At 41.6% G+C, this 27,758-nt stretch overlaps 1 protein-coding gene across 1 annotated transcript; it reads left to right on the top strand.

Moving 5' to 3' along the window:
* The first annotated feature begins 17,975 nt into the window (after positions 1-17,975).
* Positions 17,976-27,182, top strand: rhov (ras homolog family member V). The gene is given in 3 exon segments (NM_001128659.1): positions 17,976-18,382; positions 23,338-23,396; positions 24,163-27,182. Coding segments are annotated over 3 exon segments (723 nt in total). The 5' UTR covers positions 17,976-18,159; the 3' UTR covers positions 24,604-27,182.
* Positions 27,183-27,758: the final 576 nt, after the last annotated feature.

The following is a 27,758-nucleotide window of genomic DNA, read 5'->3' as shown; positions in this document are numbered from 1 at the left end:
AAGACTCTGGCATGGGAAGCCTACAACCTGTCAGCTGCCGCACTCCGCTTCCGGTATAGCGCAGATCACATGATCTCTCACAGCGCCCAGCTCGCTTCCGGTGCCGTAGGTCATGTGACGTTGCTGTGGCTTCTGGCCCTTAGGTGCCGGCTCCTACTGTGTTTATTATCTGCTACTCAGCCATAATTACATGTTGCAGTTATGACTTTATGCGAGTTTAGTTTCTTCGACGTGAAAAGAAATAGTGCCAGTTGTGTTTCAAAGAAAAGTACCAAATGAGGGGCAGTATAGCCTTCCCTTCATCATAAACGCAAAGGGCTGGACTTCTGCTGCATTAATTATAATTTCATCATACTTTTTTATATCTATGTTTTAAAACGTAGGTATGATAAAGTTTTGTATAGACTATAATTTTTACTAGCCAGGTGGTAATCCCAAATGAAAAGTGCATAGACCAGATTTATATTTCTATAACAATATATATAATATATACTAATATAATATATTAATATATATAATACTATAATATATATAATGATATAACATATATAAGTTGTTCTAAGGCTTATATCCAATAGGAAGCCTAGTTGCCCATGATCTCTGCTATGCTTTCCCGCCAGCAGTAATGTGAGTCGCTAATGGGAAGGTGCCCAAAGTTAGGGGCCCATTTATTAAACCACAAAACCAAGTAATTAAACCAGGTTTTTTTGAAAAAAAAATCGTATTTTTTTCTAACTTCTAGAACTTTTCGTAATGTCCACGATAATTGAGTTAAAATTCCACTACTTTATTGTGGTTTTCGTTAACTTCCACAAAAAGTCGTATTTTTTGTAAAGACTACGACCATTTTGGAATTCATTCAAGCTTTGGTATAGTGACTATCTTTTGGCCAGGTTGGAGCTGCAGAGTGCCATTCAGTCCTATGGGAGGCTTTCCTTGGGCCAGGTTGGAGCTGCAGAGTGCCATTGAGCCCTATGGGAGACTTTCCTTGGGCCAGGTTGGAGCTGCAGAGTGCCATTGAGCCCTATGGGAGACTTTCCTTGGGCCGGGTTGGAGCTGCAGAGTGCCATTGAGCCCTATGGGAGACTTTCCTTGGGCCGGGTTGGAGCTGCAGAGTGCCATTGAGCCCTATGGGAGACTTTCCTTGGGCCGGGTTGGAGCTGCAGAGTGCCATTGAGCCCTATGGGAGACTTTCCTTGGGCCGGGTTGGAGCTGCAGAGTGCCATTGAGCCCTATTGGAGACTTTCCTTGGGCCGGGTTGGAGCTGCAGAGTGCCATTGAGCCCTATGGGAGACTTTCCTTGGGCCGGGTTGGAGCTGCAGAGTGCCATTGAGCCCTATGGGAGACTTTCCTTGGGCCGGGTTGGAGCTGCAGAGTGCCATTGAGCCCTATGGGAGACTTTCCTTGGGCCGGGTTGGAGCTGCAGAGTGCCATTGAGCCCTATGGGAGACATTCCTTGGGCCAGGTTGGAGCTGCAGAGTGCCATTGAGCCCTATGGGAGACTTTCCTTGGGCCGGGTTGGAGCTGCAGAGTGCCATTGAGCCCTATGGGAGACTTTCCTTGGGCTGGGTTGGAGCTGCAGAGTGCCATTGAGCCCTATGGGAGACTTTCCTTGGGCCGGGTTGGAGCTGCAGAGTGCCATTGAGCCCTATGGGAGACTTTCCTTGGGCCAGGTTGGAGCTGCAGAGTGCCATTGAGCCCTATGGGAGACTTTCCTTGGGCTGGGTTGGAGCTGCAGAGTGCCATTGAGCCCTATGGGAGACTTTCCTTGGGCCGGGTTGGAGCTGCAGAGTGCCATTGAGCCCTATGGGAGACTTTCCTTGGGCCGGGTTGGAGCTGCAGAGTGCCATTGAGCCCTATGGGAGACTTTCCTTGGGCCGGGTTGGAGCTGCAGAGTGCCATTGAGCCCTATGGGAGACTTTCCTTGGACCGGGTTGGAGCACATAAACCTAAAGGTAACAAGAATATTTAAAACAAAAGTAACTGTTCAGCCCAAATTTTACCCTATTAAATGAACTCTCCTATCCTAAAACAGAAAATGGGCACCCAACCCAATTTCTTTGTAACTGGTCTGCACAGTGGGCCAACCCTTCTATGTTTTTCACTCCAACCAAGGGGAAGAAACTATGCAGTTTGGGAAACTCTGGTCTGTATAAAAGAAATAATATCAGATCCAGTGGGTTCTGGGTTCTGGCAAATACCACAGGGGGTCCTGTAAGATGCCATAGTGATGAGTGCTTCCCAACCAGCTGCATTTTTTAATTTGTGATTTAAAGGCAGGTTTTGGAAGCCCAGAGAAAATGTCAGTTTTACTGCAAGCAGAGCCTCCTGCAGGCCAGCAGACCACATGGGGCTACCAAATAGCCAATTTCTGTCCTTATTTGGCATCCCCAAGGAACTTTTTCATGCTTGTGTGGCTCACCAACACTTTTTACATTTGAGTGTGGCTAGGGTTGCCACCTCGCTGGTATTTTACCAGCCTGGACGGTAAAAATAATGCATGATCCCAATGTTATTAATAGGAAAAAAAGATAAAAATATAGGAAGGATTTTTTCTCAGAAAAGGTGGCAACCCTAATTGTGGCTCACAAGTAAAATAGGTTGGGGATCCCTGCCATAGACAGTCTCTATTTATTGAGCTGGTGGGGGGCTGTTTGGGCCCCCACGTTCAGATAGCAAGAAGCACACATATGTGCCAGTGCTACTTTTAAACAGCAGGTGGTGCTCTATTCATTGGCCAAACTATCATTTTTCATACACTTCTATCAGTTACTGACCAAACTGTATGATCATTTCCACAGATTTGGCTGAAAATGTGTGTGGCTAAAGAGCGTGTGCACCAGTAGTTTCACTGGAAAGAATATAGAAAACCACATAAACTGGATTTAGGCAGAATGCTTTGCGTACCAATATAAACCTGGTTTTCCTGAAAGCACTAGCTATTCCTGAAAGCACTAGTGTTCACATTTACCTTAACTTTAAGTAGGATGTAGATATTAATACACTGAGACAATTTGCAATAGGTAATTTTTAATTTTTTTTTTTTTTAGGGGGGTTTTCAGTTATTTAGTTTTTTGTTCTACAGTTCTCACACATTAGGGTGATTTAGCTTTTAAAGAGAACTTCACATCTCAATTCTTTCTACAAAATTTTATCCATTCAACGTTATTACCCGAAAGTAAGAACTAAAACTGTTCTCACGGTTTCCAGCAGATGTCACCAAATTGTCACATATAGGAAAGACAAGTGGCTTCTTCAAACAAATGATCTACATATGAAAACAATTACAGAGTTATCATTACTCCATAAAATAATGCTTAAAATATATATCTGGTTTTAATAAAATCATATAATTTAAACTTCTGCTGGGTTGTTACCCTTGTCTTGATGAGCTTTCTTATCCAGGTTGCTCTGTTGTACAGTATAATGCTGGTAAGGACTAAAGGTGGCCATACACGAGCAGATCCGCTCGCTTGGCGATGTCGCCAAGCGAGCGGATCTTCCCCCGATATCCCCACCTACGGGTGGGCGATATCGGGGAGCATTTAGGTAAAAAAAAAAAAATCCGATCGTTTGGCCCTGGGGCCAAGCGATCGGATTATGTGGGCGGCAATGGGGCAGTCGGATCGGGGACCACATCAACGAGCCGATGCGGTCCCCGATCCGACCGGATTTTCTAACCTGGCCGATCGAGATCTGGCCAATTTCAGGCCAGATATCGGTCGGCCAGGCAGCTCTGCTCTCCCCATACACGGGCCGATTAGCTGCCGAATCGGCAGCTATAGTCGGCCCGTGTATGGGGACCTTTAGAATCCTGCAATAATGCAATCAGTGAGCAGATAGGATTGCTGAGCACTGTGGTTCAGTCAGAAAGCACAAAACTACTGTAAGCAGGAATAAACGCAATAGGCCCCATTACCTGCCGGGGTTTGTTTATCCAAATGAGTGGAATAGATTATGACAGACTCCAATAATAAACAGTTCTCTACACTACCAATGATCTTGATCATTGACAGAATGCTTACATGGCTTTATAAAGCAAATGCCTTTTGGATGAAGCAGTGCTCTGAATGTGAGCAGCTTCTAGAAAACCATTCAAGGCCTGCACTGTTTAGAGCAGCGTTTTTCAACCGTTGCCTGGTGTGCCGTAGGCAGGGCCGCAATTTTTACTTTAAAAAAAAAATCCGGGCCCTGTCATTGGTTGCGCACGTCAGTACGCACGGGGCGCAACGTTATAAAAGGGCCTGTGTGCAGTCGCGTGTAGGCAGAAGTGCAGAGGCGGCGCGCGTGAGGGGAAGATGCTGCTGAAGCCGCCGAAGAGTAAAATGCTGCTGGGCACCAATGTATTAGGGGGGGCCACGGGGCACACTGACTTATGGGGGCACTGCTGCTGGGCACCAATGTACTAGGGGGGCTGGCTCTTGGCACCAATGTACTGGGGGGGACTGCTGCTGGGCACCAATGTACTAGGGGGGCACTGCTCTTGGCACCAATGTACTAGGGGGGCACTGCTGCTGGGCACCAATGTACTAGGGGGGCACTGCTGCTGGGCACCAATGTACTAGGGGGGCACTGCTCTTGGCACCAATGTACTAGGGGGGCACTGCTGCTGGGCACCAGTGTACTAGGGGGGCGCTGCTGGGCACCAATGTACTAGGGGGGCACTGCTCTTGGCACCAATGTACTAGGGGGGCACTGCTCTTGGCACCAATGTACTAGGGGGCACTGCTCTTGGCACCAATGTACTAGGGGGCACTGCTCTTGGCACCAATGTACTAGGGGGGCACTGCTCTTGGCACCAATGTACTAGGGGGGCACTGCTGCTGGGCACCAGTGTACTAGGGGGGCACTGCTGCTGGGCACAGAGTTAAATTTTTTAACATTTTCTAATGGTGGTGTGCCTCGTGATTTTTTTCATGAAACAAGTGTGCCTTTGCCCAAAAAAGGTTGAAAAACACTGGTTTAGAGCAATATGATTGGGCAGTTTTGGGTAATTTCAGTCACATTTCCTGGCCATCATTCCAGGCCCAGGCTGATAATCTGTATATTCTGACAAGTGCCAGAGAGACTGCTGCATATTCTACCCCTATCTGACAATTTAGCATTAATGTTTTGCCAATACTCGGGTCCCCGATAAAAATGTTTCATCCTGTCCGATCCGCGAGACAACCAATATCCATGGCCTTTGCCAATGTCGGTCACCTAGTCTCCCACCATACGTGCACTAAATATTGTACAAAGCCTTGTTACACATGATAATATTGGTATGTGTATGGTCACCTTTAAAGCTGTGGCACACGGGGAGATTAGTTGCCCGCGACAAATCTCCCGTGTCGCAGGCGACTAATCTCCCGAAATGCCATTCCATCGGTGAGAATGTAAATCGCCGGTGGGATGGCATACGCAGCGAGGTTTCCTCTCAAGGCAACTTCCGTGCCACCTATGCCATCCCACCGGCAATTTACATTCTCGCCGGTGGGATGGCATTTCGGGGAGATTAGTCGCGGGTGACAAATCTCCCCATGTGCCACAGCCCTTAGGGCCAGCTTTATCAAACTTGCCACAGTTTGAGAGAGGGGAAATGTAACACCATTCTGTTCATTTGTATGGGATTTTTAGGGGAATATTTATCAGAGCAAGGGCTCTCAATTTTACTCTGAGAGCTGTAAAATTTCCCTCTGCTGAGCTCTTTTCCACCTGATGAATATGCCCTTAAGGTGCCCATACACGGGCCGACTATAGCTGCCGATATCGGTCCCTTGGACCGATTCGGCAGCTAATCGGCCCGTGTATGGGCAGAACAGAGCTGCCTGGCCGACCGATATCTGGCCTGAAATTGGCCAGATCTCGATCGGCCAGGTTAGAAAATCCGGTCGGATCGGGGACCGCATCGGCTCATTGATGCGGTCCCCGAACCCCAGGGCCAAACGATCGGATTATTTTTTTTTCAAGTCCCTTGCTACCTGATATCGCCCACCTGTAGGTGGGGATATCGGGTGAAGATCCGCTCGCTTGGTGACATCACCAAGCGAGCGGATCTTATAGTGTATGGGCACCTTTAGTGTACTAGGAATGTGATTTAAATATCAATATTATCAACAAACAACATTGCAACCCAAATGGATCAGAATTAACTGTTCTGGTTGGGAAATCCAGCCAGCAGTGTATCATATTACTGTGTGTGGGAAGTCGTCAGTCACTCCCACTAGGGACAGGGGACACAGCTTGCTCCCACACCCCATCTCCAGGGTGCATTGAATGCTGTTGAGCCTGGACAGATTTTTTGTAATGGGAAGAGCAGTGAGTTGCCCTGGACCTCAGTTTTTTCCTGAAAATTCTCTGAATCTTTTATAAGTCAATAGCAAGTGGCCCAATACAATTCTAAGGGGCGGATTTACTAAAATTCTAACATTTCTCATTTTTGTATTTTAAAATTTGAATAAACTTGTTCAAACAAATGTCTGACATTTACTTTAAAGTCTGAACTGAAAAAGTCTGCGCAGGAAAAGACAAAAATTCTGAATTTGCTGCATGAAAACAGCAACTTTTTAGCCGTTTTGACAAATAGTAAACCTCAGAAAAATCTGATTTTTTTTTTCCTGTGACTTTTAGCTCTAAAAATACAGAAAAAAAATCAGAGCATTAGTTAATGGTCCCCCAAGTGTTTTATTTGCCTCTCGCCAGTAGGAACGGTCAAACTCTCTTTGAGAAATGGAACATATTTTTGACTGTTTTGTCCCCCACCTAGTGCATTACTTGGCGCACACAAGAATATACTTTGCACATAGCATTATGATTAATCCCTATGTTAGCCTTTTTTAAATTCCCTGATTTCTTAAAACCATTTTCTTTGTTTTGGGGGGATTCTATTTTGTGCGCCCCTGGTTCAGTGTCGGACTGGCCCACCAGGATAAGTCCAGATGGGCCCAGGGGTAAGCGGGCCCTCCTGCTCCTAACCATTTGGCCTACTACATGGTCATTCCCTATTTTTGAATGGAACAAAGAGGAGAAATAGATGGAAGATGCTAGCATGTAAATAAAAGAGACTTGGAAAATAAAGTGGTTGGGTGAGGAAAAATAGTTTGGAGAGTGGGCCTATAGTCTAAGGTTTTCTGGTGGGCCCCGTGGTCCCAGTCCAACACTGCCCTGCTTAGAGCAGTCCAAGGCCTGCAGCTCTCTAGACTGCCTCTGTGTCTACCATAGTCTTCCTTTGGGCTCTAACTGACCTAAAGAGCCCTATACAAACTTGCTCCCATTGACTTGCTTATCTCCCCCACTCTGTTATTTAATTCAATTAGCACTTGGCGAAGTGCTTTAAACAATGCAATTGCAGATAAGCAAGTATTTGTCATGCACTGTGCTCTCTCCTTGTTTAGTAGCTCAGGCATTTTGTAACCCCCATGAGAAAAATGCTAAAGCTGGCCATACACGTGGCGATCTGACGATGTTTCGTGCGACCATCGGTCACACGAAACATTGTCAGATCCGCCACACACAGTCAGGGCTGAAACAGCAGATAAGGAGGTAGAAACAATAGGATTTGTCCTATCTGTCCTGACGGCAGATTTTGGTCAGGCGCCTTCAGCAGCTTCCTGCGATATCGGTCGACTCGCCGACATGGCATACACGCACCAAATATCGTACGAAACGAGGATTCGTACGATAGTATCGGTGCGTCTATGGCCAGCTTAAATTATATAGAAAGAATATTATTGGTTATTAAACTCATTCAAAATGACCATTCCATTTAATAATGAATACATCAGAAAATATGACCCTCGCATCCTATAATGTGCAGTCCTTTACCATTCCCTGTCTTGCCTCACCTTGCTTATAAAACTATTCATCAACCTACAATTGGGGGCAGATTTATAAAAATGTGAGTTTAGTGCTTAATACATAAAAGCCATGCTCTATTCATTCCTGTGGGAATTTTAGAAGTTTATTTATCAATGGGTAAAGTTAGTAAGTTAGAGTTCACCATTTGATAAATACACTAATGTGGGTGAGTTTTTATGTATTAAGCTCTAAACTCACATTTTGATAAATCTGCCTCTTAGGGGAAGATTTAGTAAAATTCTAACATTTCTCATTGTTTTCTTTTTAAAAATTTGAATAACCTAATTTCCACAAATATCTGACATTTACTATAAAGTCTAAACTGAAAAAGTTGCAGGAAAAAGTCGCAGAAAAGTCACAAAACTCCATGGAAGGGACATCTGCCATTTACTACATGATCTCGACAAGTTTTATCTGGCAAAATTGTCAGATTCGGATTTTTAGCCATTTTGTCGCATAGTAAATCTCGAAAAAGCTGCACCTTTTTTTCTTCAAGCACTAAAAAATAATAATAATAAGCATTAGTAAATGGCACCCTTAGGGGCAGATTTATGAAATCACGAGTTTGAATCCCGAATGGGAAAAATTCTGATTGGAAACGAAAATTTCTGAAGTTCGCAAATATCACGAAAATGCTTACGAAAAAGTCGTATTAGTCACGATATCGTATTGGCGATCCGAAAGTCACAAAATTTTCGTACCATACAATTGTAAACAGCAGTAAAGCCTTTCCGATATTTTCGTGCAAGCGTTCATGCGCCTTACGAAAATTTGTGCGCCGTACGAAAAAATCATACGGACGCCCGAACAAATCGCCGAAAATACGCTCGTAGCATTTGAATTAACGCTCCGAGCATTTGTGATTTGGTAAATGTGCCCCTTAAGGTCCCGATACACAGTAAGATCCGCTCGCTTGGCAAGCGAGCGGATCTTCCCCCGATATCCCCACCTATGGGTGGGCAATATCGGGGAGCTTGAAGTTAAAGTTCGGGGACCTCATCAACAAGCCGATGCGGCCCCCGATCCCACTAAATCTTTTAACCTGGCCGATCGATATTTGGCCAATTTCAGGCCAGATATCAGTCGGCCAGCCCGCTCGTTTCTGCCCCTACACGGGCCCCTACCCTTCTATCGGCCCGTGTATGGGGGCCTTTAGAGTCAGTTAGGCGTGGGTCCAACAGGCATGTGTGACTAAGGTGCTTTGTGTTGTGGTGGATTTCTACTACTAAAGTGAAGGAAGGTCTAGTGACAAACTGCTGGGCCCTATTTTAGCTTTAAAGGGGTGGTTTACCTTTAATCTTAACTTTTAATCTGGTTTAGAAACTTCAATTCTTGTCATTTTTTTAAATATAGTTTTTGAATCATTTGCCTTCTTCTTCATCCTCCCAGCTTTCAAATGGGGGTCACTGACCTCAACTATAACTATAACTATTGCTCTGTGAGGCTAGAACTTTATTGTTACTTTTTATTACTTATCTTTCTATTCAGTTCCCCTACTGTTTATATTTCAGTCTCTGGTTCAAGCCACTGCCTGGTTGCTAGGTTATATTGGACCCTAGCAACTAAATAGCTGCTGAAAATTCAAATGACAGTTAATTATTCAAAAACCACAAAAAAATGAAGACTAACTGCAAATTGTCAATTAATTTAAAGGTGAACAAACCCTTTAAATCTGTGGCAATCCCAGAAATCACCTGTGACTATGGCACGTGGCGGTGAATATGGCACACCAACACTCCCACGAGCCACAGCAGAGGATCATGGTGTCCGGGTTTTGAGGAGGTAATTGCTTTGCTGTGTCCCATAATAACTTTTCTCAGACAGGTCATACGCAGGCCGACCTGTATGGTACTAGGGATAAATGTATGGATACTGTACAAGTGGCTATACTTACCTATTGTTCTCTGTATTTGGGCCAACTACCCAAACGACCGCTGTAGATAATGCAGCAGAGACATCAATAGCCATCGCAAACCGAATTTTCCATTGTCCCACAATATAATGTGTGCGGGATACGAGGAGCCAGTTCTGTCAGTGCAGGTAATCTCTATGGAGGGGCCCTGTGCAACTCTCACTCATTAACAGATAAAGGGCAATTCTGTCATGAGAGCTGATATCTTTTAATCAGTAGTAAGGGTTTCAGTGTAAACAATCATTGGGATTAATTTAGCCAGATAACAAATGACCCAGACAGATAACAGCTTGTAATAGGTTCCATTAAGTACAGTGAACAGAGAGACAATGGCTTTCACTCAGTCCAGATACTGTGTAAGTCCCTTTGTAGGTTTACTACTAGGTAATATTTTCCTACCGATAGCAAAATAAACTCCTTATTCTTATCCGAAATCGTTGTTGCCAAGCTAATCACATTGGAGCATATTTATCAAAAGTGGGAATAGAGAGTTCACCCACTGATAAAAATGCCTTTTAAAAAATCCTGTACAAATAAATAGGGTGCAACAAACACTGGTGAAATCTACTTTCACCCTTTGATAAATACACCATATTATTTTGGCAAGCGACCGCATGCTACATTCTAGTAGTAAGTGCTGAGCAATTTGTTATTCAAAATAAAGTAAAACAACTGGGGAGAATAGCAAATTTTTGTTCACCGCCCCAAATAATAGTGGTTTAAACGCTACACTGTATACAATTATTTAGAGTTATGGGCCAACCCAGAAATGCTCTTCTATATAGACATTCCATCCATAAGTTCTTTGACTTTTGGCCACTGTCACACGGGGCAGATTCTTGGCCTGTGGATAAATGCAGATAAAAGCAGGCTGAGAATCCACCCCTACCAGCCCTGGTATTTCCAGTACACCGAGGCTCAAACAGCCCCCAGCAGCCCAATAAATAGTGACTGACTATGGCACCTTACAGCAGCCCCTCTGGCATTTGCCTGAACCCACAGATTGCCAGTCTGGGCCTGGGTCCTGGCATTCCAAGTACCCAGAGGCCCAAACAGCCCCCCCCCCCAGCCCAATAAATAGTGAGTGCCTATGGCATCTTACAGCAGCCCCTCTGGCATTTGCCACAATCCACAGATTGCCAGTCTGGGCCTGACCCCTATGCTCCAAAAAGCTTATTTATGTGCCTGTACCCAGAGCCATTGCATCAGCCCAGTTGCAGGCACACAGAGAGAATTTCAATGCGAAACTGCATACACAACCGGTTTCACAACAAAATCCACTTAGTGTTCCTGCACCTGGGCCCATGCAATGGCTCCATGGGCTACCAAATGGACTTGTGCCCAGTATCCTATGAATTGCATCATACAAATGGATATCCCTCATTTTCTGTGGCCAAACTGAATCTAAAGTGCTAGTTCCTGGGGGTGACCAAAAAAGGCTGTAATTGTTTATTTTGTAGCCCTTATATGGATTAGCAGACTACAGGAGGCTCTGTTTGGTAATAGCCATGGTCTTTATGCCTCCAAAACTTGCCCCCAAGTTAGAAATTCAAGAATGAAGACCTGTTTTGAGGCCACTGGGCGCAACATCAAAGGGGGCGGTGAGCAACATGCTGCTTGTGAGCCACTGGTTGGAGATCACTGGTGTAAAATGTTCCCCCTAAACAATGAGCAGGCAGGAACACTGGTGGTGCTGCTGTACACAGACCCAGCATGTAAATGCTGTTTGTAAGGAACACACACAGAGTCTTTTTCTTGTTCCCTTGCCTGAGGTGAGGGTTTTCACGTCCATTCAGATCCAGGGGAGATCCAGGTGTGAAATCCATCAGCTACCACTTTGTGTCCTTTCTTCCAGGCATTTTATTTTATTTCAGGAAGAAGATAAACAATTAGCACCTCCTCTGCGTGCTCACTCTTTAATAGCTAAAATGTGGAAATTAGGCTTCAGAGGAAGTCATTTTACATTTCAATTTTAAAGTAAACATGTAAAAACTAAAAAATTAAAAGAGGGGAGAAAAAAAGGCAGATGAAGGAAGCACTGGGGCTAGGAAGCTTTTCTGAAAATGAGTTCCCCCTTACTGTTTGATTCCATACAGAGGAGATTGTTTGCAGATTATAGGGCTCATTTACAAAAGTATTAATTGCAAGAAAATTATATAATTTGAGCCATTTATTAGGCACAGTGCAGCTTAGCTGTGGTCGGCACAATCACACAAAAAAGTTTGTGCCAAATAATGAAGATGCAAAGGTTTGCACTGATTAGTAAACTGCTTGCAGATAGTCGCAACTTACAGCTGCAAGGGAAGGGCCACTGCCTGGGTGCATTGTGGGCTTATACTCTCGCTCTCAGGGTTGGACTGGGCCAGCGTGACATCGGGAAAAAACCTGACGGGCCCTGCCAACCCAGACACACTTCCTACCTGTAACACAGGACCTTCCCACTGCCTTCCCCTCCCCCAATAGCGGACAAAAGGGAGAATACAAGATACATACATGGGGTGGGGACTTGTGGCATCATGTGGAACTCAGGAGGGGGTGCAGGGGTCCTTAAGGTGGCAGCCCTTGTAGGCACATATATGTTGTATGTGCCATTTTGATGGGCACACCTAAAGGGACATGAAAATGAGGTGAAGAGAGTTGACATAGCATATTGTTGTCCATGCCTAGTAAAGGGGACACACAAGCTACTATAAAGGATGTCTGACCATTTCATCCCCCTGACCAGTGAATATTATACAGTGTGACCACACACATGGGTGGCCAAGCTGCTTAGACTGAACTGATCCAACTATAACTAAGGTCATTGCTAAGACTGGTCTTCCACTTTGGTTTAGTTTAATGCAGTTTCCCTAGAGTGAGATTATTCAAAGACCTGAAAGAGCTGAAACATCTGCAAGTGCCAAAAGAACTATGCCATTACCTTCTACATCCCTCGCAGCCAGATCAGAAGCAGCTGCACCGTGTCACCACACAGTTTCATAGATTAAATGTGTACAGGGAAGTGATAACAGTGCCAAGCACGGCTTTACATTCTGTAGCATTCCCATAACTGCTTGGAGGCAAGAAATGTGCAACTAACATGCATATAAACTTTGTAATTGGTTTCAACAGTGAAATCTTCCTTCTGTGCCCATAAAAGCCAACACGTGGCCTGCCTATAGGGCATTGCATACAGGACATCACTAGCCTAGTTAATCTGTGTTACATATTTGTAATACATGGAGACATTGAGAATACAATAAACCAGAGTGTTGGTACCAAGTCCTGTGTCAGAGGCAGACATTTTAAGCTCTGTTTTTTGGTTTGGCCCATGCACTAGTATAAACATACAATGTATTTTCCAGTAATGTCATCTATAACCCCCAGATTCCAAATACTTCCCAGTGCAGCTGGGCCTGCAAACACCCATGTGTCCGTGCCGTGTTACCCATGATTCCTTAATGACTGGGGTATAGGGCAAGCATATGGACACGCAATGCCAACTCAGCATTAATCAAAATAAGCAGTCTATGTGTCTAGATAGGCTTACAGCTCTTGCAGTCAGTTCGACATTTATATAAACCATTTGCATGGTTATTTTGGGCAGCAATTATGAACAACATTTTAAATATAAATTATGTTTGCCCCCTCATTCCTCCAGGGATGTTGTTCCTTGAAGGCCAGGGATTTTCCTTTGCAAGTGAAGCTAAAGTTTAGGTGTTTTTTTGGGCCGGCATTGCAGGCTCTCACAGCATATTCTAAGCTTCTCACAGTGACTCCCATTAAAGTGAGTGGCAGATTAGAGTCACATTACTCTCCCACTCTTTCTCCTTGGGCCAGTTTATTTTTTGTTCTACCTATAGCACAAGTTGTAAAGTTAGTTTCTTTAGTTCCAACGCAATGATTATCTTTACAATGTTTGGCTGTGAGGGGATTCTGGGAGTTTTAGTTCAATGCAGGGGGTTGAGGTCAGTTAATAGTATTTTCCCTGTATTATGATTATCCATCCCTAGTTATTGTCATTTTTGTTAAGGAACACTGACATTCCAGTTATAACTCTGCTCCTGTATAGCTCTGCCTTCTGTTATTTATATATATGCATGGGAGATGCCATATGCTACTCTGGAAGCATGTAAGACCACAAGGGGTGCTATTATTTTGGGTCGAGGGAGAATACGCAGGCAAGATAAATTCTATACATATAATAATTAATAACAGAGACAGTAGACAGGCGTATAGAGTGCGTGGTGGGGGTGTTAACTGATGTACAGCTTTAATTTATATTCCTTTAGCGAGATGAAGTGCCACAATTCTGAGTTAAATTCTAATATCCTCATATTTTACAACAGGGGCACATTATTTATTATAATACACAAGTTTCGGTGAGTCATGTGACAGAAATGGCATCACTAAGCACCTGTTATAACTGATGACATCACTTAGCACCATTTAAATAATATAATAACAAGATATTAATCGCTCTTGTTTATTATAAATACACATTTAACATGGTAATATCACGCGTGGTGCCTTGTCTTAGCAACTTTGTTGCAGATCATTTTCAATTATGGTCAATGTGGAATGCTGTGGGTATAGTACATTTCAGGCATGTCCAGTTACTACAGGCTATGAAGAGAAGCGATACCAAACTGCTCCATCTAAGGCAAGGATTCAGGGCTCTTTTGCGTTTAAATAGCTGCAAACGAGTAGCAGTGATTAAAAGGCCTAAATTGTATTTCCTTCATCTGGCTGTCTGATCAATAATAGTAAGAGTGAAGACACACAGAGCTACTTTGGCTACTAAACACCAGAAAATCCCCTGCCATAGACAATACTGGGAATTGCCTCTGCTAAAACACACATAGAGACAATTATCAGTAAATGATCAGCATTGTCTATTTTAGGAGCTGTGACAAGTAGCTGCTGCTAGTAACTCTGTGTGTCTTCACCCTAATGCAGCACAGTGCTTGGATCACCCCTGGGTTTGCTTTCTTAGTAAAAGCAACATTAGGGGGTTATGCAGAAGACACCCACCCCGGGTTCCCATGAAAATGCTTTTGTTTGAAATGAAACTGGCACTGCCTGAGCCACATTTGAATGGAGGGAGTTGTCTCTCCTGCATGAAGTCCATAGAGAGAAAATAGTGCAAGTGAAACCACCATTTGTGCCAAATGGAATGCAAATGAAGAGAGCCAGACCTGCCCTTTAAAGGAGGAACCTTTCTCTATTCATAAACAGCGCTTACTTTATGTTTTGGTATATGTTCAGTAAACATGAGAGCATAGGTTATTCTATTCTATACCTATTATCTGCAAATCTGCATATTTGTGTTTTTATATTAGTGGAAGCAGCCATTATTGTTCTGATCTCAAGCACAAAAGTAAAGCCCCCCATCCCCGCCAAAATCATAATAAACTGCCATAGCTCCCCTTTTTCTACATAAACAATTGGACATTCATACCCACACCTAACATGGGGCACTTTGCTGTAGAATTTACCACTTGCCTCTGGCCAATTAGCAATGGATGTATGGAGCAAAACAAAAAAACCATAATAGCAGTTTTAGCTGCTATTATCTGAGGCAATGTTTGGTACTGGGGGTATATACAGTAAGTAAACCATGTATGCCATATAAAATATCTATTTATTTCTAAATCCTTTGTAGTCAGTTTAAAGTGAATATGAAACCATACATAAATGTTTTCCTAATGAAAGAAAATGTGATTTGCTATTGAAAGCAGTATCTGCCTGTCCCTTGCAATTCACTGCTGGTTCTGACTATTGAAACATTGTGGCAACAGCCAAGTCTTCAGTTCCAAAAAGGCCTTTTACAAGGTCTGCTAATCATCTGGCTTCTGCTACATTGCAGAATATAGCAAGGGAAAGACAGATACTGCTTTCAGTAACAATTGCATTTACAAATACGTTTAGTATCAAAGAAAGCAGCTTAGAATAATATTTTTCTTTCATTAGGTGCATTAATTTATTATTGGCAAGGGAGGTACCACTGCTTTAATGTCCCTAAAAGAGAATGCACAGTTCTGGTTTTACCTGGAGTCCGGGCAGCTTCGCAGAGTAATTATTTTAAAGTAAACCTAGGTTAATTAAGGGGATACTGAGATCTACAGAAAGGAAGTAGGATCTTGGGCAAAAGTGAATGTGCTGGTATGTGAAATATACTCTGGGGAAAAAATGTAATAGTACCTGTGACAGTTACCTGCTACCTGTGACAGTCTAAACTTTCCATTGAAAAACTAAATTTCTTCCATACTTTATAAGTAAGGATTAATTATATCTTAGTTGGGATCAAGTACAGGTACTGTTTTATTATTACAGAGAAAAGGGAATCATTTAACCATTAAATAAACCCAATAGGGCTGTTCTGCCCCCAATAAGGGGTAATTGTATCTTAGTTGGGATCAAGTACAGGTACTGTTTTATTATTACAGAGAAAAGGGAATCATTTAACCATTAAATAAACCCAATAGGGCTGTTCTGCCCCCAATAAGGGGTAATTATATCTTAGTTGGGATCAAGTACAGGTACTGTTTTATTATTACAGAGAAAAAGGGAATCATTTAACCATTAAATAAACCCAATAGGACTGTTCTGCCCCCAATAAGGAGTAATTATATCTTAGTTGGGATCAAGTACAGGTACTGTTTTATTATTACAGAGAAAAAGAAAAATCATTTAACCATTAAATAAACCCAATAGGGCTGTTCTGCCCCAATAAGGATTAATTATATCTTAGTTGGGATCAAGTACAGGTACTGTTTTATTATTACAGAGAAAAGGGAATCATTTAACCATTAAATAAACCAAATAGGGCTGTTCTGCCCCCAATAAAGGGTAATTATATCTTAGTTGGGATCAAGTACAGGTACTGTTTTATTATTACAGGGAAAAAGGGAATCATTTAACCATTAAATAAACCCAATAGGGCTGTTCTGCCCCCAATAAGGGGTAATTATATCTTAGTTGGGATCAAGTACAGGTACTGTTTTATTATTACAGAGAAAAGGGAATCATTTAACCATTAAATAAACCCAATAGGGCTGTTCTGCCCCAATAAGGGGTAATTATATCTTAGTTGGGATCAAGTACAGGTACTGTTTTATTATTACAGGGAAAAAGGGAATCATTTAACCATTAAATAAACCCAATAGGACTGTTCTGCCCCCAATAAGGGGTAATTATATCTTAGTTGGGATCAAGTACAGGTACTGTTTTATTATTACAGAGAAAAGGGAATCATTTAACCATTAAATAAACCCAATAGGGCTGTTCTGCCCCAATAAGGATTAATTATATCTTAGTTGGGATCAAGTACAGGTACTGTTTTATTATTACAGAGAAAAGGGAATCATTTAACCATTAAATAAACCCAATAGGGCTGTTCTGCCCCAATAAGGATTAATTATATCTTAGTTGGGATCAAGTACAGGTACTGTTTTATTATTACAGAGAAAAGGGAATCATTTAACCATTAAATAAACCCAATAGGGCTGTTCTGCCCCCAATAAGGATTAATTATATCTTAGTTGGGATCAAGTACAGGTACTGTTTTATTATTACAGAGAAAAGGAAATCATTTAACCATTAAATAAACCCAATAGGGCTGTTCTGCCCCCAATAAGGATTAATTATATCTTAGTTGGGATCAAGTACAGGTACTGTTTTATTATTACAGAGAAAAGGAAATCATTTAACCATTAAATAAACCCAATAGGGCTGTTCTGCCCCCAATAAGGGGTAATTATATCTTAGTTGGGATCAAGTACAGGTACTGTTTTATTACTACAAAGAAAAGGGAAATAAACCTGAACATTTGAATCTGTGGGAAATGGATAATACATATATACTGTATATACTAAGCCACGCTAAGTAATTTACTTTCTTCATATTATATCTATCAGTTTTTTATTATGAAACATTTCTGTTAGCAAACCAGTTGTTACTTTTGTGTAAAGAAGACTTTTACTAATTATCCCTAATAATAATAATAATAATAACCTGATCAGTATCATTTATAATGAATAATACACACACATACTAGGAATCTGTACTGGTTTCATGGACGTGATGCATGTAGAGATTGGAAGGATATGTAAATACAGGCAGATACTGTGTGTTGGCTGGGCAGGATCCAATTACATGCTGAGAGGGAGGATATAAGTAGGGTTGTCTCAGAGGCTGGAACCAGTCAGGGAACTTACTGTGAGACTGTCACACCTGTCCTGAGTGTGAGACTAGCGAGATTCCCAGTTTGGATTTCCTGCAGGGTCACGAATAATGTGATTCTCCCAGAGTGAAGCCTGTTATAATTTCCCAAATTTGGGTGACTTGGACATTATCTGCATTTCGGGTCCCTACTTGGATTAATTTTGGATTGGTGGAGGCAGGAGCAGCTACTGGGCAGATACAAAATGCCACCTCAAGTGATGCTGGACTGTTCTGACCAGAAGAGACTGAGCCCACAACTCTCAGAACTGCTTTGCAAACAGAACTCCAGGCCCAACAGCCAGGAGCTTGGCATCAAGTGTGTCCTGGTGGGTGATGGTGCAGTGGGCAAGACTAGCCTGGTCATCAGTTACACTATAAACGGTTACCCTACTGAATATCAGCCCACCGCCCTGGATACCTTTTCTGGTGAGTATTCACAGAACTGCTTTGTAATGGTCTTTTGTATTCTGTTACTACAATCAAAAATACTTTTAATTTTAAGGTAGATATCTTTACTTAAACTCCAGTCCTTATGTCAATCTTGGCCACTTGTTTCTGCTAATAATACAGCACTTAGTGTGGTCGCAAACATGAAACATTTATTGTAGAGAAGGGGTGTGCTGGGAACATGGTGAGGGGGGTGGTATAGTTGCCAACAGGTAATCCTGGAACTTAAGTTTCAAAACTATTGCCATCTATGGTTAAGATGTAGTTGTCCTTTAAATGGCTGCTTGAATGATATATATAAACTGCATATGTATAGAAGTGAATGTGGTTTTAACTATAAGATATTTAATTGACGGGGCATCAGATCTTGATGTGTATATGAAGAGTGGTCATTTGGTGTGTGTATAGCCATATTTAGGCTGGGCAAGAATACTTTTTTGGCAAGCTTGTAATGTTAACCACTTTGAGACTTTTGCGGAATCCTTGGAAGTGATGGGTAACTGGTATAATGGGTCTCCGTGGTCTTAACATGGACAGGGCTTATGCAGAGGCTGATATATTGGTGAAAAATGTCTGGCCAACATCTCCTGACTTCTTCATGCGCAGGACAATGGTTTCAGTGTGAACACACTACACTGTGTTACTTTCCCCCACTGAGATGCCATATAACACTCTAAAAACTTACTAAAGGATGTTCCCTAAAGGTGAGAAAGAGTGTTCCTGCGTTAGTCTGTGGGGGTCCGAGCACTAAAGCTTCCAATGGAGTCGCTCTGCTTATTTTACATAAAGGCTCACTCTAGGGCCCTTTCTACATTCATCCTTAGGGCCACAAATTTACTCTGATTCTTCCATTTCCATTTTATCATTAGGTTTTTTGTGGGGTATGGAAGAATGTAGTTTATCAGCAATACCTCTCTACAGTATACTGACAGAGAACCTGTTTAAGCCCAGCAAGTGGAATTTGGTAACCTGCCATGTAGGAATGTAACTTTGTCATCAGGTATCTTAGTGACTTAATTATACCCACAATAATGTGGCTTATGGGACATTTCACCATGTGGGAATGCTTATTTTGCTGCATAAGTGTTGTTGTATATGAATTCTATTCCATACTATGTAAAGCTTTATGTAAAGTTAGACTGTAAAAATAAAAAAATGCATATAGCTCCTGCTCTGTCATAAATGTAATAGAGACCTGCCATTGAAGTGGTGTGCAAACAAGGGCCACTGCCTTGGGCCCCAGAGAGCAGCAACTGAAGTTAGGAAGAGTGATGATCAAGTATTAGTAGAGCAAAAAGTCAACACTAAAAGTTTATATCAATTCTGCCACTTGCCAGCCAATGGGCATGCAGATTTTTGACTGTTGGTGGGTGCTAAAGGGTCAGAAGGTGCACTGTCCGTTTTATATAAATAATACACTCCACAACACCCTGCAGCTCTAAACGGCCAAATATTTATTGTGGTTTGCTGGCAGTTGTGCTCCTTGTTTATTTCATACTTATTTCAGAACATTTAAGTGCATCTCTTGGAAACCAAACCATTTAGAAATGTAATGTTAGGGTTAACGTAGAAACCACAGGCACTCATCATTTGCCCTAAGTTCACTGCCTTACAAGTATCGGTAGGGGAGAGACCTTCCGGTTAAACAGGTTCCAATATGTCCGATCAGCTCTTCACTTTATGAATAGATTTTCCCAGCATTGTGCAGCCTGAGAAGTGACAGTCCCATTCTGAGGCCTCACCCAGCCATTGTACTATTGACACTACTGTGTAGTGCACTGGCTACGGACTGTGCTCGGGAACAATTGCTAGTAGGAAACTCTATTTTATTGTATTAAGGAGCATGAATATGACATGGCACCTTCCACATGTATACTTTGCTGTGCCAAATGTAAGCAGCCTGTACATACATGCACTGATGCAATATAAGTAGTATAGGGTTGAACTTAGGGCCAAGATTCAACACCTCTTGTTTAATATCTGGGCTCATTTTTGGTGGGTTGCAAATAGGGTCAATGTCTCAGGGCCCTGTAGAGCGGCAGTGGTAGGTAGGATTTTAGAAAGAGTAGTGAATTAAGGACATAATATAGCAAGATGGTGTCAGTAGAGAAAGGTGGGGAGAGTAATGCATAAAGTGTTGGCCATCCTGACGCCCTTCAGTTCCAGGCCTAGACTGGCAGTCTGCGGATTCTGGGAAAAGCCATAGGGGCTGCTGTAAGATGCTATAGACAGTCACTATTTATTGGGCTGGTGGGGGGCTGTTTGGGCCTCTATGTACTTGAAAATGCCTGGGCCTATTTTGAATCTGAGTCCATATCTGTTAAGTTGTTAAAGTGTAAGGGTTATAGTTCAGAAACTGCTGAAGGGCAAAAAGCTGGACAGTCCTACTGTAGATCATTTCTAAGCTTCCCCAGAGAAGAATATTTGTCACACAATCTTTTAGAGACTGCAATTTACTTTGGAAAGGGGAATCTCCTTTTCACCCACTTTCTCTTCTGCGTCTGGCTTCCATTTTTTTTAAAGCATTTCAAAATCCAGCAGCTTATTCTTCATTGTGGACAGCACGTGTATTTGAAATACTCATACAGGTGCATCTATGTTTTGACTGAAGTTAATTATTTAATAATATGCACAAAGCTGTTCCACCTTTTATGGAAGCAGCCCCAGTTATATAGCAGGGTATGCATTATGGGTGCTCCCAAATAGTAGTTTAACAGCCTAGTACACCCCCTCCCCCACACTAAGTCCATGCTTTACGGTAGCTTAGGTCTGATTACTTGTTTGTGTATTGAGACAGTTACCATATACCACATGTTTTCAGAGAAGATTTTAGTACAATAATGCAGCAAATGAGTCTATGGGCCCTTATCCTGTACAAAACCCCTATGGGGGCAGCAGTAGCCCCAGGCCGTCAGTGGGATGGCAGTGCTGCAGTCCTGCTTGATTGCTGCATTCACCTGCATCCAATAGTAAAAAAAAAATATTCTAATGGCAAAAACAATGAATTTATTGCTTTACACCTAAAACTGCAGAGGGGGTTAACAAGCAATCCCCTCCCTTGATTTTGTATCTGGAGGTCATGCTTCATAATACACATTGTGGTGAGACAGAGGATACTTGTCAATTCATTTTGAAAAGGGGCCTATTCTTATTCTGATTGCCAGCCCATTGTTTGGCTCTCTAGGCCAATTTACATGTCTTACAGTATATTCTGTTATTTTCCCCCCACTGGTTTCACACTTTCCCGCTCTCTGTTTGGCTCAGCTGGAGGTTTCTCATCCTGATTTACCTTTTCTTATTTATTTTTGATGCCATGGATTTCGTTTGGCTTTCTCATACATCCGATTCCATTCAGCCCGGCAGATAATCCTTTCTTGGCTGGAAACTTACCTTTCCCCATTCACAACTTTTTTTTTTCTTTCTTTCATCAAGCTTCCTTTTTATCCAGATTACAATTCTTTGAAATCCTCCCGTGATTGTGTATGTTAAAACGACAATGGTGGGAAAACTGATACAAGGGGCGGTAAATTTTAAATTGGTAGCACCTTGGCTGAGATCCCACATGGGAATGGCATTAATGGTTGCAGCTTGAAAATGTCCCCTCCATTAGATAGTGCCCCCCAACTCCAGAGTTAGGAGTTAGTATATGGGCTTTTGTAGACTTACCTTGTAGACTGATTGACAAATACCCAGCAGGATTCTCTTATATTTCTTATTTGCAACCTGTAGTTTAATGCAACACAAGGCAATTGCTTTAGTGTCATTGGCATCTGCAAAATGAATTCCTTTTTCCCTGTAATAATATGTATGGAGAATCAAATTACAGAAAGACACCTTGTTATTCAGTGTGCCATACCTGTCCTGTAATAAAGTGTATGTCTGTGCATATGTAATGCATAGTTTCTAGAAAACCATTATATAAACAGTGTGCTGAGTCATTTGTCATACACAAAATCAATTATATAATTGGGTAAAAAAAAATAGTTGTGTTATATGAGCAGGACTCCTATGTATTGTATATGTAAGATATAGGACTCCTATATGTTATTGTTGCACACATCTATCCTTGTTTGGGTGCTTCTCAGTATTGGAACATAGTGCAGTGTTGAGTCACTTCATACTCCCCATAGACCCGCTAACTAAATATTTCTGTACATCCATATGGCTTTCAGGTGCTAAGGGTCAAATTGGCCATGAATCTCACATTAGGAGATGTTGGGGGTTACAAAGATAATGAATCCAGATAAGACTTACCAGTCACTGGTTAGTGTAGGTAGACTGCTCATACAGGTATCTCCCAAAATATTTTCACTCATGTTATCTCACTGCCCTTTGGCTGTATGACTTCACCATTGTATATAAAACAGTTCTTTGACTGGATGAGCTCTGGCTTAAGCTGGTCATAGTCAGCATTCATCCTAGGTGATCAAATTGCACTGGTTTAGTCATTTGGCCTCTAGGCTGATCATTCAAGTAGTACGCATGGGGCTGTGCCATGTTAGTTTAGCTGATGCCCTGCCATATACATACATAGCCGGATGTAAACGGGCAACTAAGTTTTGAAAGCTATACATTATACTTTTATTTTAAACAGCTTGCCGTTAAGTTTTTACTGTTCTTTACACACACAAGCCCTTAAAACTTGTTTTTCCTGGTCAGCTTAACAAGTGGTGCAGAGAAGTTCATGTTTTTTTATGAAACCTTTTACATATATCTAGCTAAATGCTGACACATGACATTAGAGCAATTTGTTTAAGCTGTACACATTAAAGTTGAAAGAGAGCAAATGGCAGCCGTCACCTGCTGGGGCAAGGCAGTCGCTGGGACATCTGTTCTTGTGTTTTCCCAAAGACTGTACACTAGAATTATTATGAATTATGCCTACAAGTGTCTGGGATCTTTTATTTAATACTCTTTTGTTTTGTCCTTTTCAGTTCAAGTTTTGGTGGACGGGGCACCTGTTCGAATTCAGCTTTGTGACACTGCAGGACAGGTATGTATCTTTTGTTTTGTCGGTGGGCAGGTTTAGCATTTCAATTAATTTTTAAAGTGGGATCCATTATCCGGAAACCCGTTATCCAAAAAGCTCCAAATTACGGGAAGCTCATGCAATATAATCAAATAATTTACATTTTCAAAAATGATTTCCTTTTTCTCTGTAATAATAAAACATTAGCTTGTAGTTGATCCCAACTAAGATATAATTATAATAATTTTAGGAGGCAGAACGATCCAACTGGGTTTATTTACTGTTTACATGATTTTTCAGCAGACGTAACATATGGAGATCCAAATTATGGAAAGACCCCTTATTCTGAAAACCCCAGGTCCAGAGCATAGCACCATCTATAACAGCAATAACATTATATAGTATAGTATACATATAGTTAGTATATATAGTATAGTATAGAATATATAGTTCTGTAGACTTGCCATTTTGTAGTTCTGTGGCAGAATGTTCCAATACACCCTTGATTCACTTTAGAATGACAAATCGACTATCTAATGTTCCACTGGATTGCAATTTTTCTGGAGGATACTTTATCCCTTTAAAAAAAACTGTATTATAAGAGTAAGTTTAATACAATCAAGCCCTTAAAAGAAAACCAGGCAAGGTTTATAAGGCCTTTCTTCCATTTTGTAATATATGAAGGCAGTAATAATTACGTACTTTGGGTAAGAGCTGCCATATATTAAACTGGTTTACGTTAAAAGGTTACACATGCAATAACTTTGTTTTTTATTGTATTTTTTTGCAGGAAGATTTTGATCACTTGCGATCACTGTGTTATGCAGAGACCGATGTGTTTCTGGTGTGCTTCAGTGTTGTAAACCCCAGCTCCTTCCAGAACGTCACAGAGAAATGGATCCCTGAGATCCGAACACATAGCCCCCACACGCCTATTGTGTTGGTGGGAACCCAAGCGGACCTTAGGGACGATGTGAATGTCTTGATCAACCTGAGCCGGTCGCATGTGAAACCTGTAAGTGAGTCCCAGGCTCAAGCAGTGGCGCAGAAGATTCGGGCTCAGACCTACATTGAGTGTTCTGCTTTGACACAGAAGAACCTTAAAGAGGTGTTTGACGCTTCCATTCTCAGTGCAATTAAACACAAGGCACGTTTAGAGAAAAAACTGACCAGCAAGGGTGTAAAAAGACTCTCCAAATGCAGATGGAAGAAATATTTCTGCTTTGTTTGAGCCAGTTTTTTTGTTTTCCTTCAATCTGGCCCATACTAGTTAAACAGGGCACTCCCTGCTAACTTTTCAATGGAAGTCTGTCCTTGAGAGCGACGACCACAAGGATGGAACTGGTTTTTCAAGATGGAGAATAGAACTGGTGACGTGATCTACTAGATGAAGGCATACCTTACACTGCATCTCGGGGACAAACTGAAAAAGGACAGAGGACCATTCTTGGCACAAGGAAGTGAACACAACTGTCCTGTTCTATTATGTACAGGAATAGATTTATTCTAAAAAAAAAATACACTTTTGAAGAGGTAAAATGTGCAGGATGCCAGAATGTGTATACTAGTCAGGCTGTAGTAATTCTGTACCTGAATAACTGTCTGACTGGGTTTTACTAAGTGGCTTAAATACTGTATCTAGAATACTGTTGAACCCTAAAGCAATTATTTGAAAGGCAATTTTTGCCAAAAAAGGATATTTTATTTCTTTTAAACCAAAGGCAGAAGGGGGTTTTAGAAGCCCTGGATAAAAGGATAACATTAAAAAAAATTACTGCAGACCTGTAACTCCCAGCAACCAATCATTTTTTTACTGGACCTTACAGGTCTGAGGTCTTTGCTTATTGGATGCTAAGGGTTACTAGTTCAGAGATTGTAGAATTGAGAATTATCCCCAGAATTTAAGTGGTTTACAGGGTAAATATACACTACTTGTTGTGTTACACCTCTTTCCTAAATTTAGGGGTGTGGAAAAGTGCGCTTATAAATATATATTTATATTATCTAGTATGTTTATGACTCCCAAGTATCTGTTTATATGCACTGATCTAGTAACGTTAAGGGTACAGAGATGAATGGTGTGTCTCAGTAATGCTTTGAGAGGGTCATGAAGAAAGTTGTAAGGAAAATAGAAGGGGCTTGTGCATGTGTTTAAATATGAAGGGAGAAAATAAAGTATTTAGAAAGATATGAGAGATGGATATTGACTGGGTTAAATATCTTTATAATATTATACTGCATATTTAACTATTGGTAGATCAGAGAAAAGGCTCACCGATACCTATAGACCTGTACACACAGAGAAGGAACTAAACTGGAGGCCCCTGTGCTGAGGGGCTACAGTGATGCAAACTGGATTCTCCTCTGTTGCCCAGAACAAAGATCAGATTTTCTTTTCTGTTTCCATCTTGCCAGTGGTGTTAAAATGAGCCAAACTGATATGAAGTTGCCTGTGTGCATACATCATAGGAGCCAGGGACGTGTATGATCTGTGTAAAGTAGAAGGAAGAGGAAAGCCGATAGAAAGTGAAATGTGTAAGGAAATGTGGCAGACTAGGGCTTTGGCTAAAATAACATGAGACGAGTAAATATATATAAGTTTCTGTATGTTGCAAGACCTTGTCATATGATACAGCATCAGCTGTTTCTCAGCAGGCTTGGGGAAGCCATGTTTGCTTTTCATTTCCTTTTTGGGAAGTAGTATTCTTCTTTGATGGCCAAGTTTCTTAACCTTCAGGCCACCGGTGTGTCATACTGAGCAGACCTAATGGGGCTAAGTTGCAACTGATCATAATTAATGGAAGCTCCACACTGAGTCTAGGAGCAACTGTTGCTACTTTAATATCAACAGCCACTCCAGTGAACAGTAGTAAAGGCTGACTTGTCCTTTCTGTATTCAGAACATAACACACCACAGGAATGCAATAACATGGTGCCTCCCCAATCCACTGAAAAACAATTGGTAATTGTTTTCAGTTAGCCCAAGGTATGGAATCATGTATAGTTATGACTGAATGACACACCATTCTCTCTGTAGAAGTGAATCACTCAATGGTTTATTTCCTCCAACTGTAGGATTTGTCCTTTTGTAGACTACAGGGTATATGGTGCCTACAAAACCCATAGAGTTTAAGGGTTCTATTTCAAGAACTACCTAAACAGTAGTTTAGCAAGTCTATCCATGACATGGAAAACCTGTAGTGTCCCAGGTTTAGAACTATGTGCCACCCACTGGCATTTTATTGTGGGTGGACACAGTAAATCATAGTTCAAAATGTTTGACAGACTGTAGGCTGCGCAACAATAATCTAAAGTTGACCTATATCCTCTTATACCATCATTTTGTTTAAACAGACATTTAATTGTAAAGACATTAAACCCCCGCTCTATAAACCCTAGGCTTCTGTTATACCCTCTTTGCCTTGATACATGATCTGTGTTGTGGAATCCTGGCAGAGTAAAGTTAAACAGTTGCTCAATACTCGAGGCCCCTCCATCAGCTAAACTAACATTTCTGGTTCTTTGGTATCCTCTGTCAGGTGCAATATTTACTTTTCGAGCTGGAAGGGTTTCAAAGGGTTTGACAGGTTCATCAGTTTCAAAAGAGCTTTAGCACACCTGGTTAGATAAATATTGAACTGTGTTCAATAAATGGTGCCTGACTTCCTGCGATCGCTTCCGATGTATATATTTGTATAAATGTAATTGTTCAGTCCCACAGAGTATTGTATGTATATGTGTACAGAAATCTATATATTATAATTTGCCTCTGTAAAGTATGTAAATAAAGTCTTCATTTTTTATGAGAAATTGAAGCACTGTGATAGTGAATGATTTTTGAAAACTGGGCTTGGAGTACTTTGGGTCTATATTAAACAGGGGATAGACTGTAGCCGAGTTGCTACCTTCCCTTCTTTAACATGAGGACATTTAAAATTAATATCCTATGAGACTGTTGATAAGAAAGTTAGGCCCCTGTTTCTTCACCTTGGGTCCCTGGACATGGGTACATGTGTAAAGAGCAAAATATATATTTTTTTATTTACTAATAGATTTTGAATCTGCAGGTCAGTAATAACAAACATTTGTTATAAACAATCATGAATATGAATGAGAGTTTTACAAATCCTTGTTCAATGTTCTACTTAATGTAAGTGATCACTGAAGTTCCAGGAGTGATTTTTATAGTACAGTTGATCACAGAGGAAAAAGTATGGAACTGGCATATTCTGCTGGCGATGGTAACACACTGAATGAAGGCTTCTGTATGTATGGGCTTTGTCTAGAGCAGTGATCCCCAACCAGTGGCCATGTTGCTCACCAACCCCTTGGATGTTGCTCTCATTGCCCCCAACCAGGTAGTTTTGGTTTTGGTTGAATAAAAAC

Source organism: Xenopus tropicalis, chromosome 8 (assembly GCF_000004195.4).
Source record: "Xenopus tropicalis strain Nigerian chromosome 8, UCB_Xtro_10.0, whole genome shotgun sequence".
In the NCBI taxonomy this organism is placed as follows: Eukaryota; Metazoa; Chordata; class Amphibia; order Anura; family Pipidae; genus Xenopus; species Xenopus tropicalis.
This window is presented reverse-complemented; position numbering and strand designations above follow the sequence as displayed.